At 40.5% G+C, this 13,283-nt stretch overlaps 1 protein-coding gene across 3 annotated transcripts in view; it reads right to left on the minus strand.

Moving 5' to 3' along the window:
- Positions 1–4,946: 4,946 nt before the first annotated feature.
- Positions 4,947–13,283, minus strand: part of RIC1 (RIC1 partner of RAB6A GEF complex) — a 107,074-nt gene continuing 98,737 nt past the window's right edge. For all 3 annotated transcript variants that reach the window (XM_088476582.1, XM_088476583.1, XM_088476581.1), the window contains exons 22-26: positions 10,193–10,479; positions 9,092–9,286; positions 8,598–8,775; positions 7,960–8,148; positions 4,947–7,036 (exon numbers count right to left, since the gene is read on the minus strand). In XM_088476582.1, coding sequence (XP_088332708.1) covers positions 6,751–7,036; positions 7,960–8,148; positions 8,598–8,775; positions 9,092–9,286; positions 10,193–10,479 — 1,135 coding nt within the window. In that variant the 3' untranslated portion in view covers positions 4,947–6,750. The remainder of the gene's footprint in view (positions 7,037–7,959; positions 8,149–8,597; positions 8,776–9,091; positions 9,287–10,192; positions 10,480–13,283) is intronic.

Here is a 13,283-nt window from a genome sequence, read left to right on the forward strand (position 1 = left end):
AACTGCAGCAGACGGGAGACATGCCCATTTGTCTGCCGCCAGCCTGGCTACAATTTTGTCCAGGTCCGGACCAAAAAGAACTTCTCCATTAAAAGGCAACGCTTCCAAGCCCTTTTTGGAATCAGCGTCCGCCTTCCAAGATCGCAGCCACAGCTGCCGAAGAAATTCGAGACGCCAGGGTACTAATATCCAAGGCCGCCTCGTTGATATAAGTGGGCGAATCCCGGAGATTGCTGATCAACTCAGTCTGTTCAGCCGAACAGTCGGAATCGAAGGACGCCTCCAACGTATCAGCCCAGCGCACCATAGTTCTGGCAACCCAGCAAATGGCCATCGCTGGCCTAGCTGCCCCCTCCCGCAAGGGAATAAACGGACTTTAGGCAGATTTCCACCTTGCGGTCCGTAGCATCCTTAAGGGAGGACATGGATGGCATGGGTAATGTGGCACTACGGACTAGGCGTGTCACATGAGAATCCACCTGTGGAGGGAATTCCCACTTTGCAAAATAATTATCCGCGAACGGATAAGCCATCGCCAAACGCCTCTGCGGCTGATATCGTTTGCTAGGCTGTTTCCACGCCTCTTCTAAATGGTCCACCAACTGACCCGAAATAGGAAACACTGTGGCGTCACCCTTAACATCCTTAAAAAAGGCATATTTAGATTTAGACACCGGAGGAACTTCGTCCTCAATCACCAAAAGGTGTGCGGACTGCCCGAATAAGTCCAGGAATATACACCTTGGACCTAGCGTCCGCCTCCTTAGTACGGAGAGATTCCTGGTCGGAAAGATCCAGAATCTCCCCATCATCAGACGTCACTTCGTCATCCTCATAAGGAGCAGACAGACGCCACCGGCCGCTTATGTGGCCACAACACAGACTCCCCTTGCAACACATCCGAAAAGTGCTGTACAGAACTAGTCAGGGAATTAACCCACGCCGGCTCCTGAGAGACCAGGAGAGGGGAAATAGGGAGACTGCGGGGTACCATCAATTGCCTCGGGAAACCCTGCATGGGTGACGACACCACTGATTGCTGGGACAATCCCATCTGTGAGAACGCGGGCTGTGGAGCTAACTGGCCCACCAAGGTTGTAAGCGCCTGAGCGAAACAAGCCCAGGGCGGCTCCTGTACCAGTGCTGTGACTAATTGGCCGCGCCAATAAAAAACACTTCCGGCGCTACCCTCCCCCTCCGCTATAGGTACTTTACACGTAGTACACTGAAGCCGGAGAGGAAAGTCACTCTCAGACATGATGGTGGAAAGTATGTGACCCCTCTCACCAATACTTTTAGTATAGCGAGAGACCACCCTGCAGCACCGCACCGCAAGGGACAGTGAGAAGGCTGACAGTAAGAAGGTAAAAGTACAGGCAGCAGCGCTAGCAGTCACATACAATGCACAGAAAAACGAATTCCTGCACTATCAGCGCTGATACTCAACTACACAGAGTCTGGTAGGACACAGCGCTGCATACACAGACCTGACCACAGCGGAGGAGAGGTATGCGGGGGACCCAGACCACGATGCCTCCGATCATAGGCTTGCAGCAGCGTTCACCATGCGCTCTGAAGATGGCCACCGAGGAGCATAGAGGAGGCTGGCCTGGGGGAGAAGTGGCCCAGAACATTTGGGGTCACCTCTAGCTGTGACCCCAGATGCTTACCAGCATCCCGGATCGGTACCGGCGGGGGTGTAGGGAAGACAGCATGGACATCAGTACTGACAGTCTATGCTGTACTTCCAGATGTGCAGCCACAGCTGCAAAGAAGAAAACTTCAGGGGCTCTTCTAAGCCCCCCTCTAGCAGGTGCATCCGACTCCGGCCGGGCACCACACGAAACTGAGATGGCTTGGCTCGGGGGTGGGGTATAGGAGGGGGACCCTAGTGCATCCTGGGAGGCTGAAAACAACTCTATGGTGCCCGATGCCTGACGTCATCACCTATACCCCAAGGCAATTGTCAAGTCGCCGACATTTAACATGACAAATGTCTGCGATCCGGCAACGGATCACAGAACATGGATGGTGGGAGGTCGGTGTTTCCACCCGGAAACGCCGGCATATCGCATTGCGACAAACAGTCGCTGATGTATGGGCACCTTAAGTCTTGTTGAAGATCTCACAAATGCTACATTGCCTGAGGGGAGGGGGGGGGAACCCCATCATTTTTCAAACCTAGTCCTCATTGAACCCTACCAGTGCATGTTTTCCAGATCATCTACCTCAAGCACAGGTGTGTTAATTGACTAACACTATACAGGTGGTACTAATTGTTCCTGACACCTTGAAAACACAATGTTAAGCTGACCACACATCTAAAGATTATCTGTCCAACCAGCCAACTAGTTGATTGATTGGAATGAAAATCTGTTAATGGATGGGAGTAAATGATCAGCAATTTGCTCCTAAATGCCAGAAACCAGATGAAAATGAATGTTCAGTAAAGTTTGTTAAATGTTTGATCTAAACAATTTGTTCAAACAGTTTTTGTCCATTTTTTGGCATTTGGGAGCAAATTGCAGATTGTCATTTGCATTCGTACCTTACCAGATTTCCATATCAACGAATCAACTAGTTAGCTGGTTGGATGCAAGTTGGTCTAGTGTGTGGCCAGCTTTAGGGTTCCATGAGGAGAGACTTTGAGAAATCTTTCTTTAGATAAAGACAGTGGTGGAAGTGTAATAGCCTGTGACTTGCAGGCATCGGCAAGTTTCTACCAAATCTGCCCAATGTTTTTTAGTGCTATATCTACCCTAGCCTTTCTGAGTCTGTGATGTTTTCCAAATTTCCCATTAAGGCCATGTATTACTTCCTTGTTTCTTATCTGTATGACATCTTATGAGAGCAGCCTTATGAACTACCATCACTTTGCTAATGGTCCTTGGAGAGGTGAACAGTCTGAAAGTGGTGGTCAAACATAAGGAATCTGAGAAACTGTTAATACTGAGTTACAATAGGAATGGGTGGAGGAGATAAGTCACTTGTAAGTCTACTGAACCAAGTCTCCTTTCCCTAGTGATATTGTTGCTGATGTTATAATGTGACGAGTGCAAACATAAAACAATTAGCACAGGACAGCGATTACACTAAACAGTGAAAGGGTTAAAGAGCAAAGATTTTTAGTACAATACAAATGTATCATTGTACAGCAGTCAGTGAGAGAGTTAAACTTGATCCAGTTATGGAGTACTGATAACGGGGTGCCAAAAAGGCACAGCTCAGCCATTACAGATAGGGTTCACTACTCTCTGTGGGCTCTGTATCATTACAATAATATATTATCCTTGAAATCAAAGGACTAATTCACCTACAATTCAAGACTGCAAAATCATATTACAACTAGACCTGTAAAATGTATCCTTTACACTTATATATTTTGCTCTGCATCTGTTACTTCTCTGAGCTCAAAGTGCCAGAGCCATTTTAACCATAGAATAAAACAAATATGATGCAAAAATTTGGGACGTAGTTAGCATGCTGGCACTCACAATCCCGACAGGTCAGTATCCGGGCTTGGGTGGGTGCTGGGATCACATAGCTAACCCACAAATTTGCCCTATACCTAAAACACACTTTGAGGAAAAAACTGAAAGGCTTTATATACTGTATAATAGGTATTGTCTTTACCAGGAAATATAGTGGACACACAAAGTAGTACACGTACGACCTGCATATGTATGCTTACTGTACATTGGCTATACTTGCCTATCTGCCTAAGCAACAGAAAATATTTTCTTTATAACCTGTAACAGGAAGCAGAGATATCACACACACAGACAGACCAAGAAAACATCAGGGAAAGGTTTTTGTTTTTCTTCTTTTAAATCAATATCTATTACTACATAACAAACTACTACCCTATATATTATTTTAAATGAAGAAAAAAAAGTGTAATTGTGTAGAAGAATAACCACGACAAGAGAATTGTATGGAAAGACAAGTAACCATAGCTTTATTACTTTAATAATTTATTGCACTTGCTCGCATTAGTGTCTGAAAGAATTGTGCATTGAGCAATGTAACAAAATCCAGGAGTTTTGTCTGTAGTAGACAGACACCTGTAAGAGAATGCAGTAATGTTTTCTAGAAGAAGAGAACCTAAAAATCAAGAAAATGTGTTGGAGGGTAAAAAAACAAAAAAAACAAACAAAAAAAAACAACAGGTTTCAGGTTAGTTTCCATTTTAAAACTAATGTAATCCTCTCTTCTGTATAATGACAATATCATTAACAAATTATATTAGATCCAATTTACCGAGTTCTGAGACCACAGATGGCCAAGGACTGACTTAAAACCAGCACCCAAACACAACTGTAGGTAATTTGGAAACTTTTTTTTTTAATTTTTATATATTTTATAGTGTTAACTAAATTTCTCCAAAACACATAAGCTGACCACATATGTTGCAATATCAGGTTATTAGCCTGATATTGCACTGTATATGACATGCCATATAATAAAACAATAATTAGATTCTTACTAAGCATGTTTTCTGCATGCAGCCTTTTTCTATTTGCACTTACAGGCCCTACGTGGCCACAAGGTCTGAGCAGTTTCATCTCATCCAATTTGGTAAAATCTGTACTTAGCCATAGTGGACATTGAACCCGTCACTTGAATTTTGGCCCAAGTGGTTGGCTTAAATCAGATATCTCAAACTGTTTAGTTTAATTAAAATACATCTTAAAATGTTCTCATTTCTGCTTTGGCTTAGAAGTACCTCAAAATTTGGTAGTTATGTTCCTCAATTTACTGAAAGGTAACTTTTGTTAGGAAGTAGAATTTTTTAATAGCATGAAATGTATTTTAGATCAACACTGGGGACCATTATAGACCACATTTGTTCTGAAGGACCAATGCCTGTTGCATGCTTATTTTTCTCAATATAAATAAGCATGCAACAGGCATTGGTCCTTCAGAACAAATATGGTCTATAATGGTCCTCAGTACCAATAGAATACCTTTCACGTTATTAAAGAATTATACTACCTAACAATAGCTCACCTTCAGTTATTTGAATTAACTTTTCATTGTCCAGAAATTGTTCAGTTTAGAAAACTTGCAATGAATAACTGTTTTGGAGAACAAACTATTAAGCTCCCAAATTAGATCTAGTTATTTTGGATGTCAGTTTTACTTTAAAGTACGCTCAAGCTTAAGAAGACAGGATGCTCAATGGGTATTACTAAAGTCAGATGTGCTGGTACCAGATTGTGATCTCTAAACTCACAAGCACCGCTATTCCCTTCATCTAGTCTTCCACAATAATCAAATTTGCTGCTCGAAACATTTGGTCCATATAATAATCAAATATATCTATTATAAAAATAAACATGTATGTCTTGTATAAAATAATACGTTGTTTTTTTTCCCCTTTCAAATTGCACAGTAAAAACAGCCCAGTTTCTATATTTTAATACTGTTAATTCAAGGATTTCAGCCTTAATTTACATTTTCGGTTTTGGGTACATAAAAAATGGGAAAAGCTGATCTGTAACAAAACATAAATGTTATTTCTTGTTTTCTGTCCAAGTCATGTTTTATGGGAGTAAAATAAGGTCATATACATTAGAAAAAAGTCAAAAATACATGCTGCTTCTAGTTGACATTAATGCTGCAAATAGGAATATAGAACACGATTACAGCTTTTATTTACAAAACCTATGTTCAAGTGAATTATCGTACAAAGGCAATAAATAAGAACCTTATTGTACCTTATTAAAAAGAAAAAAAAACAACTAGACAAAAGAGGGACTGTTCTGGGGGTCAGTCTCGGTCGTTAAAATGAGGATTCTGTAGAAGCACAGTGTAGTTGATGAACTGATAATTGAGAGATATGTCCACTGCAAAGTGCAAAAAATGGCTTTCCAGGCAGGCTGGCTTAGACGGTCCTGCAATATTATTATACATATCCAAAATAACAGACAATCTTTATACTGAGAGAAGTATTCACAAAAATACATAATATTTACATAGTAATACCAAACCTTTTTTCAGATGTATGAAAGAGAAATCACAGCATCCAAATGTTCAGTCATTTTGAAGCCTGCTCCTCCAGTCAGTCACAGGCCTGTGTGTTTGTGGGACTGACAGAGCACCAGCCAAATTATGTTACCACACCCTGCACACGCACCTCCCTTATCCACATAGCAGTCGTGATAATGCACCGCTTACATATTAATGCTGATGCAGCAGCAAACACCGTGAAATTGTTGGGTTACTAGAACTGACATACATGGGTGGCTTAAGCTGCAATTCTGTTTCCACAAAGAGTAAAAATGCTTCTCCGTAAAATCTACAAGTGTGAAATGTTATGATGCTAAAAGGTTGAACCACGCAATGTGCAAGCCCAAAGGAAGGATTATGTAATGATCACACCAGGCCGTAATGTGTAATCTGCATTTGTAGTAGAGATCCTTTTTATCCGTGCTTCACACCGTCCTGAAGAATATCCTCTTGCCATGCAGCACAGCAAATCTTTGTTTCCATGATCTAGGTGCAATTAAACTCAGAAGCTCATGAAGTTCTCATTAATAAGAAAGAATAAAATATGAGAAGAAATAAAAAAAGTGTAAACAAACAAAACACAAATATAAGGCTTTACATTACTTAAGTGAGGGTTTCTTGGAAACCACTGAAAAAAGTCCTTTTCATACCCATTAAAACTGGCAGTCATGTGACCGGCCACTGGTGATTATAATCACTAATACTGCTGTGATTTCAGTCTGAAAAGCTTGCTCTGCATTAGGAAATGACGCAATCATAACTCCCATCCTGAAAGACCTCTTCTTGCTCCTGTCTAGAGCTGGACTCCTCGTGCCTGCTCATACTGCTGCTACCCGTCTCACTTTGAGGGATGGAACTGAGGCTGGTTAGGCTGCGGATTTCCTCTGCCCTAGGGCTGGATTGTTCTGTGACCTTTGAGATGATGGAGGGCTGAAAGGATTCAGGTTGCACTTGATCCACTGTCACTTCACTCAGCTTCTGTAGTTGAGGTTTTATGATGTTTAGGAATGGCTTGTACCCAGGGCTGCCAAGTACAAAATTATAAACATATTACATATTAACTGATTAAAGGTTTCAATCATGTAAGCTACTGCTGGGAATATACTTAAAAATAATGCATCGGCTGACTAACAAACATCTTCCCAGTAGGTTTCTTTTCTTACAAGCCAGGTTATTTATTATTTTTATTATTATTACCAGTTATTTATAGCACACGCTTTACAGAGACTATGTAACCATTCACATCTGTCCCTGCCCCAGTGGAGCTTACAATCTATATTCCCTACCACATGCTCACACACATACACACTATGGTCAATCTTGTGGGGAGTCAATTAACCTACCAGTATATTTTTGGAGTGTGGGAGGAAACCGGAGTACCAGTAGGAAACCCATGCAAGCACAGGGAGAATATACAAACTCCACACAGTTAGGGCCGTATTGGGAATCGAACCCATGACCTCAGTGCTGTGAGGCAGTAACGCTAACCATTACACCGTCTGTGCTGCCCAGGTTATTCACTACTTAAAAGAATAAACTAAAAATAAAAAAGTATATTTGTCACATGTGAAACACTATTATACATTAAATTTAACCTTCAAAACAAATAGCAAACATAATATTAAAGAATTAAAAAGCAACCCTAGAAAGAGCTTGTTACTTCTAAACTACAACACCATAATCTAATGTGTGGAGTAGAAAATAGATCTAGGAAAAGACTACATCCTTATGGACTGGCCTATACATATGTCAGCCAATAGCACATTCTTATTTACAGTATGTATGAGGGCTGCTTGTAGCCCATCATACCTTCAAGCAAATGGCAGCTTGCTGCAATTACTTTCCTCACTCACTGGGCCAACATGTAACCAGGGGGCTGCATGTTAGTTAAATAAGAAATTTATCTCATACAATTGTGTCCCAATCACCCTTTATCTTCATACTCACCAGTCACTGGTGGCCCAGGCATCCACAGCCTGCAGACCGCTCTGTATACCCTGTAACATCTCTTCCGCGACCTCAGGGCATTGCAGAAAGTTTAACACTTGATTAATAATGGGAGATTCCCGCAGTATAAGCCCAATGATCACACACCACTCCAGGCAGCCAGCTTCCATGAATACATGCAGCAAGTACCTAAAGGAGAGAATATAACCAGCCATTTACATCTCCACCACAACACTCATTCAAAGCGATAACAATAAAGTGCAGTTGTTTGCTGGCAATAAAACAATGCCTAATGGGAGTTATGTTAGCAAAGAACTATCAGTATAGAGGAAAATCAGTGAAAGCCCAGATCTATGACAAAACATGTATTTCAGCAGCACTCTTAGGGGCATATGTATCAAAGCTTGATGCGAGAGAAAATTGTGAGATATATATCACCAACCAATCAGCTTCTAACTTACATTTTGCAGGCTGCGTTTCAGGAATGATAGTTTGGAGCTGATTGGTTGGTGATATATATTTCACAATTTTATCTCACATCAAGCTTTGATACATATGCCCCATAAAGCATGTTCTTTCATGAGTACTGTTGGTTTAACCTGTCCTTTCATGCATAAAATATCACATCAATATTATACCTCAACTGGACCTGAGATTTGTGAGGTCCTTTGTTGGCCAGCTCCATAGAAATGTGTTCCAGTTCTGACTGTGTGAGACTCAGGGTGGAGAAGTTCTCATCAACCATTGTCCAGTCCCCATCCAGCATGGAACTGGTTTCAGTGAGGTCAGTTGCTGAGCCAATGCTACATTCATCTCCTGCAAATAACAGGTTTCAAGAAGATATAACAACTACTGAAATTAAACATTTTATACAGGTGTAAATGTCACAGGAGCGGATCACATGTGAATGGTTAGCTATGGTGTTCCTCCCTGGGAACTGCACATCCCTGTGTTGGTTACTAGACCTGTGTGAACAAACATTTGTCACTTGGTAGGCAGTTTGATGTCACTTGCCATCTGTTATTATACATGGTGAGTCAAAAGTCACTGCACAAACCAACCTACCTCCCTCCCTACCACTCCGGTGGTCCTCGCTTGTCATCAATCTTAAAAGGACATATGGTACACTTACCCTTATTTAATAAAGGAGACAGGAATGCATCCTGGGTGTGAGGACTGTGAGATGAGGCTGTGTCCATCTCTCTGTGAGACGTTCCAAGGCTTCCCATCCATGAGTGACTTCGAGGAGCACTGGGAACAGCACTGTCCATGTCCATGCTTAGGAAGTTATCAGCAGACTGTGACTTAAGGTAGTGCTCCCCAGTTACTGCACATAACAGCAAGAGAGCAATAAGTCTACTGCAGCAAGTAGAACTACAACTATATAAAAGAAAACCTTACAAAAGAAAATACAAGCAAGGATTTTATAAATGCAGCAAGTGAAAAGGAGGATGACTTTTGTGGGGCACCCTTATTTTTATAAATTAGTTAACACGAATACATATTGGTATTGTGCATCTTGAATATTACCTCATGTTTGATATATATATATATATATATATATATATATATATATATATATATAATGATAATAATAATATAGAATTCATTGGTCTGTTTGTTTGTCTGTCCGGTTATGCATACAGACACCCCAGCACAGATTGGGATGAAACCAACGTGAGGTGGTCCAGATGGATCCTGCCCAGGTTTTAGGGAGTTCAGATCTCCCGTTGGTGTACACTGGGCAGAACTTTGACCTAGGAAGAGTGGTAACATTGGATCCTAGAAGAAAGACGTCGGGTACTTCAGCTAGTTACTAATAAAAGTGTTGATTAAAAAAAAATAAAAAATCACTGCGTTTCTAAAAACAAGAGTGCCCTACAAAAGTCATCATTCTTTTCTATACAATGTATACTAACTTCTCGGAACACCACCAACTCATGAATAACCTCTCCTCCAATTGAGACACAGATATATAGATATCAATTCTTATATAGTTTGATACACTTTTTTTTTTTTTTTTTAAATACATAAAATGTTGATCCTGTGCAGAATCACACCCTACTCTGCTTGATTGCTTTTATAAGGGCTTGATAAACCTCTCCTTCTGAGCTGTAAGCCCAGATTACTTCTGCTGGAGGTTTTCTTTTATTTAAACTGTGATCATTCATCACATGTTTGGCGACAACCACTTTAATCCTAGATGATCCCAGGTAAAACACAGCCAACACACCTGCCCGGAATTTGCCATTCTTAAAAGGAGAGCTGATGGACGAGGCTGGTATAACGGGGAATGGCCAAAGGAAATCCTTGTGAAGTTTCTTCAAGGCAGTGACAAAATCTTCCAAACGTGCAGCCCGCGTGCGTTCTTTGCATAGCCAGCCAATCAGCTCAAAGCCCAGCTGCGCAGAGAAACAGCCAAGGTCTTTTAGTCTGATTTCTTCCAGCAGCCTTCGTGCGTGCCTCCACAGCATCATGTCTATGTACATGTTCTCTGCACAATCACTGTCTTTACTCCACCTAAATAAACAGCATCACAGTGCCAGTGTTAAAACAATCACCGATAACATTTGAAAGCTTGGCATGCCACCATTACTTTTCATAAAGCTCTGCATTTACAAATCATTTGCATGAGTTTACGTGGACGGATATTGCATCTCACCATATGTAGATGGTGGAAAAACGAAGTCTACCATTTTAGTTTTTACACTACCGCCCATGCAGTGTAGATATGCTGTGTGTACCCAGCTTAAGTGCTGTATCTTAATTGCTTATGTCTCAAAAGTATTGAACATTTTATTTATCACTGTACAGATTATTCTTATATATATATATATATATATATATATATATATACACATACATATATATATATATATATATATATACACACACACATACATACATATATATATATATATACATATATATACACACACACAGTCAGGTCCATAAATATTGGGACATTGACAGAATTTTCATATTTTGTCTTCTATTAAGCAGACTTTCAGTTTTAATTTGAGGGTAATTACATCCAAATCAGGTGAACGGTGTAGGAATTACAACGGTTTCTATATGTGCTTCCCACCTTTTAAGGGGCCAAAAGTAATGGGACAAACTAAACAATCCTAAATCTAACTTTCACTTTTTAATACTTTGTTGCAAATCCTTTGCAGGCAATTACAGCCTGAAGTCTGGAACGCATAGACATCACCAGACGCTGGGTTTCATCCCTGGTGATGCTCTGCCAGGCCTCTACTGCAAATGTCTTCAGTTCCTGCTTGTTCTTGGGGCATTTTCCCTTCAGTTTTGTCTTCATCAAGTGAAATGCATGCTCAATCGGATTCAGGTCAGGGGATTGACTTGGCCATTGTATAACATTCCACTTTTTAGCCTTAAAAAACTCTTTGGTTGCTTTTGCAGTATGCTTTGGGTCATTGTCCATCTGCACTGTGAAGCGCTGTCCAATGAGTTCTGAAGCATTTGACTGAATATGAGCATATAATATTGCCCGAAACACTTCAGAATTCATTCTGCTGCTTTGTCAGCAATCACATCATCAATAAATACAAGGGAATCAGTTCCACTGGCAGCCATACATGCCCACGCCATGACATTACCACCACCATGCTTCACTGATTAGGTGGTATGTTTTGGATCATGAGCAGTTCCTTTCCTTCTCTTCTCTTCCCATCACTCTGGTACAAGTTGATCTTTGTCTCATCTGTCAATAGGATGTTGTTCCAGAACTGTAATAGCTTTTTTTAGATGTTGTTTGGCAAACTCTAATCTGGTCTTCCTGTTTTTGTGGCTCACCAATGGTTTGCATCTTGTGGTGAACCCTCTATATTCACTCTTGTGAAGTCTTCTCTTGATTGTTAACTTTGACACATATACATCTACCTCCTGGAGAGTGTTCTTGATTTGGCCAACTGTTGTGAAGGGGTTTTTCTTCACCAGGGAAATAATTCTTTTGTCATCCACCACAGTTGTTTTCCGTGGTCTTCCGGGTCTTTTAGTGTTGCTGACCTCTCCGGTGCGGTCTTTGTTTTTAAAAATGTTCCAAACAGTTGATTTGACCCAACCTAATGTTTTTGCTCTCTCTCTGATGGGTTTGTTTTGATTTTTCAGCCTAATGATGGCTTGCTTCACTGGTAGTGACAGCTCTTTGGTTCTCATATTGAGAGTTGACAGCAACTGATTCTAAATGCAAATGTCACACCTAGAATCAACTCCAGACCTTTTACCTGCTTAATTGATAATGAAATAACGAGGGAATAGTCCACACCTGTCCATGAAATAGCTTTTGAGTTGATAGTCCCATTACTTTTTGCCCCTTAAAAAGTGGGAGGCACATATCTAAACTGTTGTAATTCCTACACCGTTCACCCGATTTGGATGTAATTACCTTCAAATTAAACCTGAAAGTCTGCAGTTCAAGCACATCTTGTTTGTTTCATTTCAAAACCATTGTGGTGGTGAATAGAGGCCAAAATCTGAAAATTCTGTCAATGTCCCAATAGTTATGGACCTGACTGTGTGTGTGTGTGTGTGTGTGTGTGTGTGTGTGTGTGTGTGTGTGTGTGTGTGTGTGTGTGTGTGTGTGTAAATAATTAGTTTAAATTAAAAAACTATCTCAAAGACTAATTTGATTTATATATTTATTTACTTTTCTATTTTACCTATAATATCTTTGTTCTGACTACGAACAGACGAGGTCATAGTGACTAACACTGCTGGGGATTAAACTCGGCTGCCTCTGCATGATGTCAGCAGCACACAGCTCTGGAGAGACTAAAGATGTACTAAGCAGCTGACAGCAAGTACATTACCTGGAGAGCTCTGAGGTCACACAAGATCATTGTACCAGGATTTCTTTTAGCACATAATAAATAGGGAACCCAGTATTGTGCCTCCTGTATGAAATATATTGACAAGTGTGTGATCTTCCAGGCACTGATGAATAATATTGTTCATAGCAGCAGACAGTGTTACTTCACACACTTTGGTGAAACTAGATCTGCCTCAGGGTCTGGATGGTTACTCACATATAAATATACCTCCTGATCAGATCATCTGTCACTATGCTGCCAGCCATAGAGGACAGAAAAAGCAGGAAACTACAAACAAAATATAGCTAGATAACACAGTAAAAATGATATTATGTAAGAAAAGCACACTCCAATCCTTGTATTTAAAATTATCTTTTCTAAAGGTCTGTGAAAAGTGGTCATGTATATACTATATTTTGGTTACTAAGTTCATTGAATTTTATGGGTACTGGCATCTACTGAAACTCAAAATAATTTGTTGAATCTAGTAAT

Source organism: Taudactylus pleione, unplaced genomic scaffold, assembly GCF_031769625.1.
Source record: "Taudactylus pleione unplaced genomic scaffold, aTauple2 ptg000190l, whole genome shotgun sequence".
In the NCBI taxonomy this organism is placed as follows: domain Eukaryota; kingdom Metazoa; phylum Chordata; class Amphibia; order Anura; family Myobatrachidae; genus Taudactylus; species Taudactylus pleione.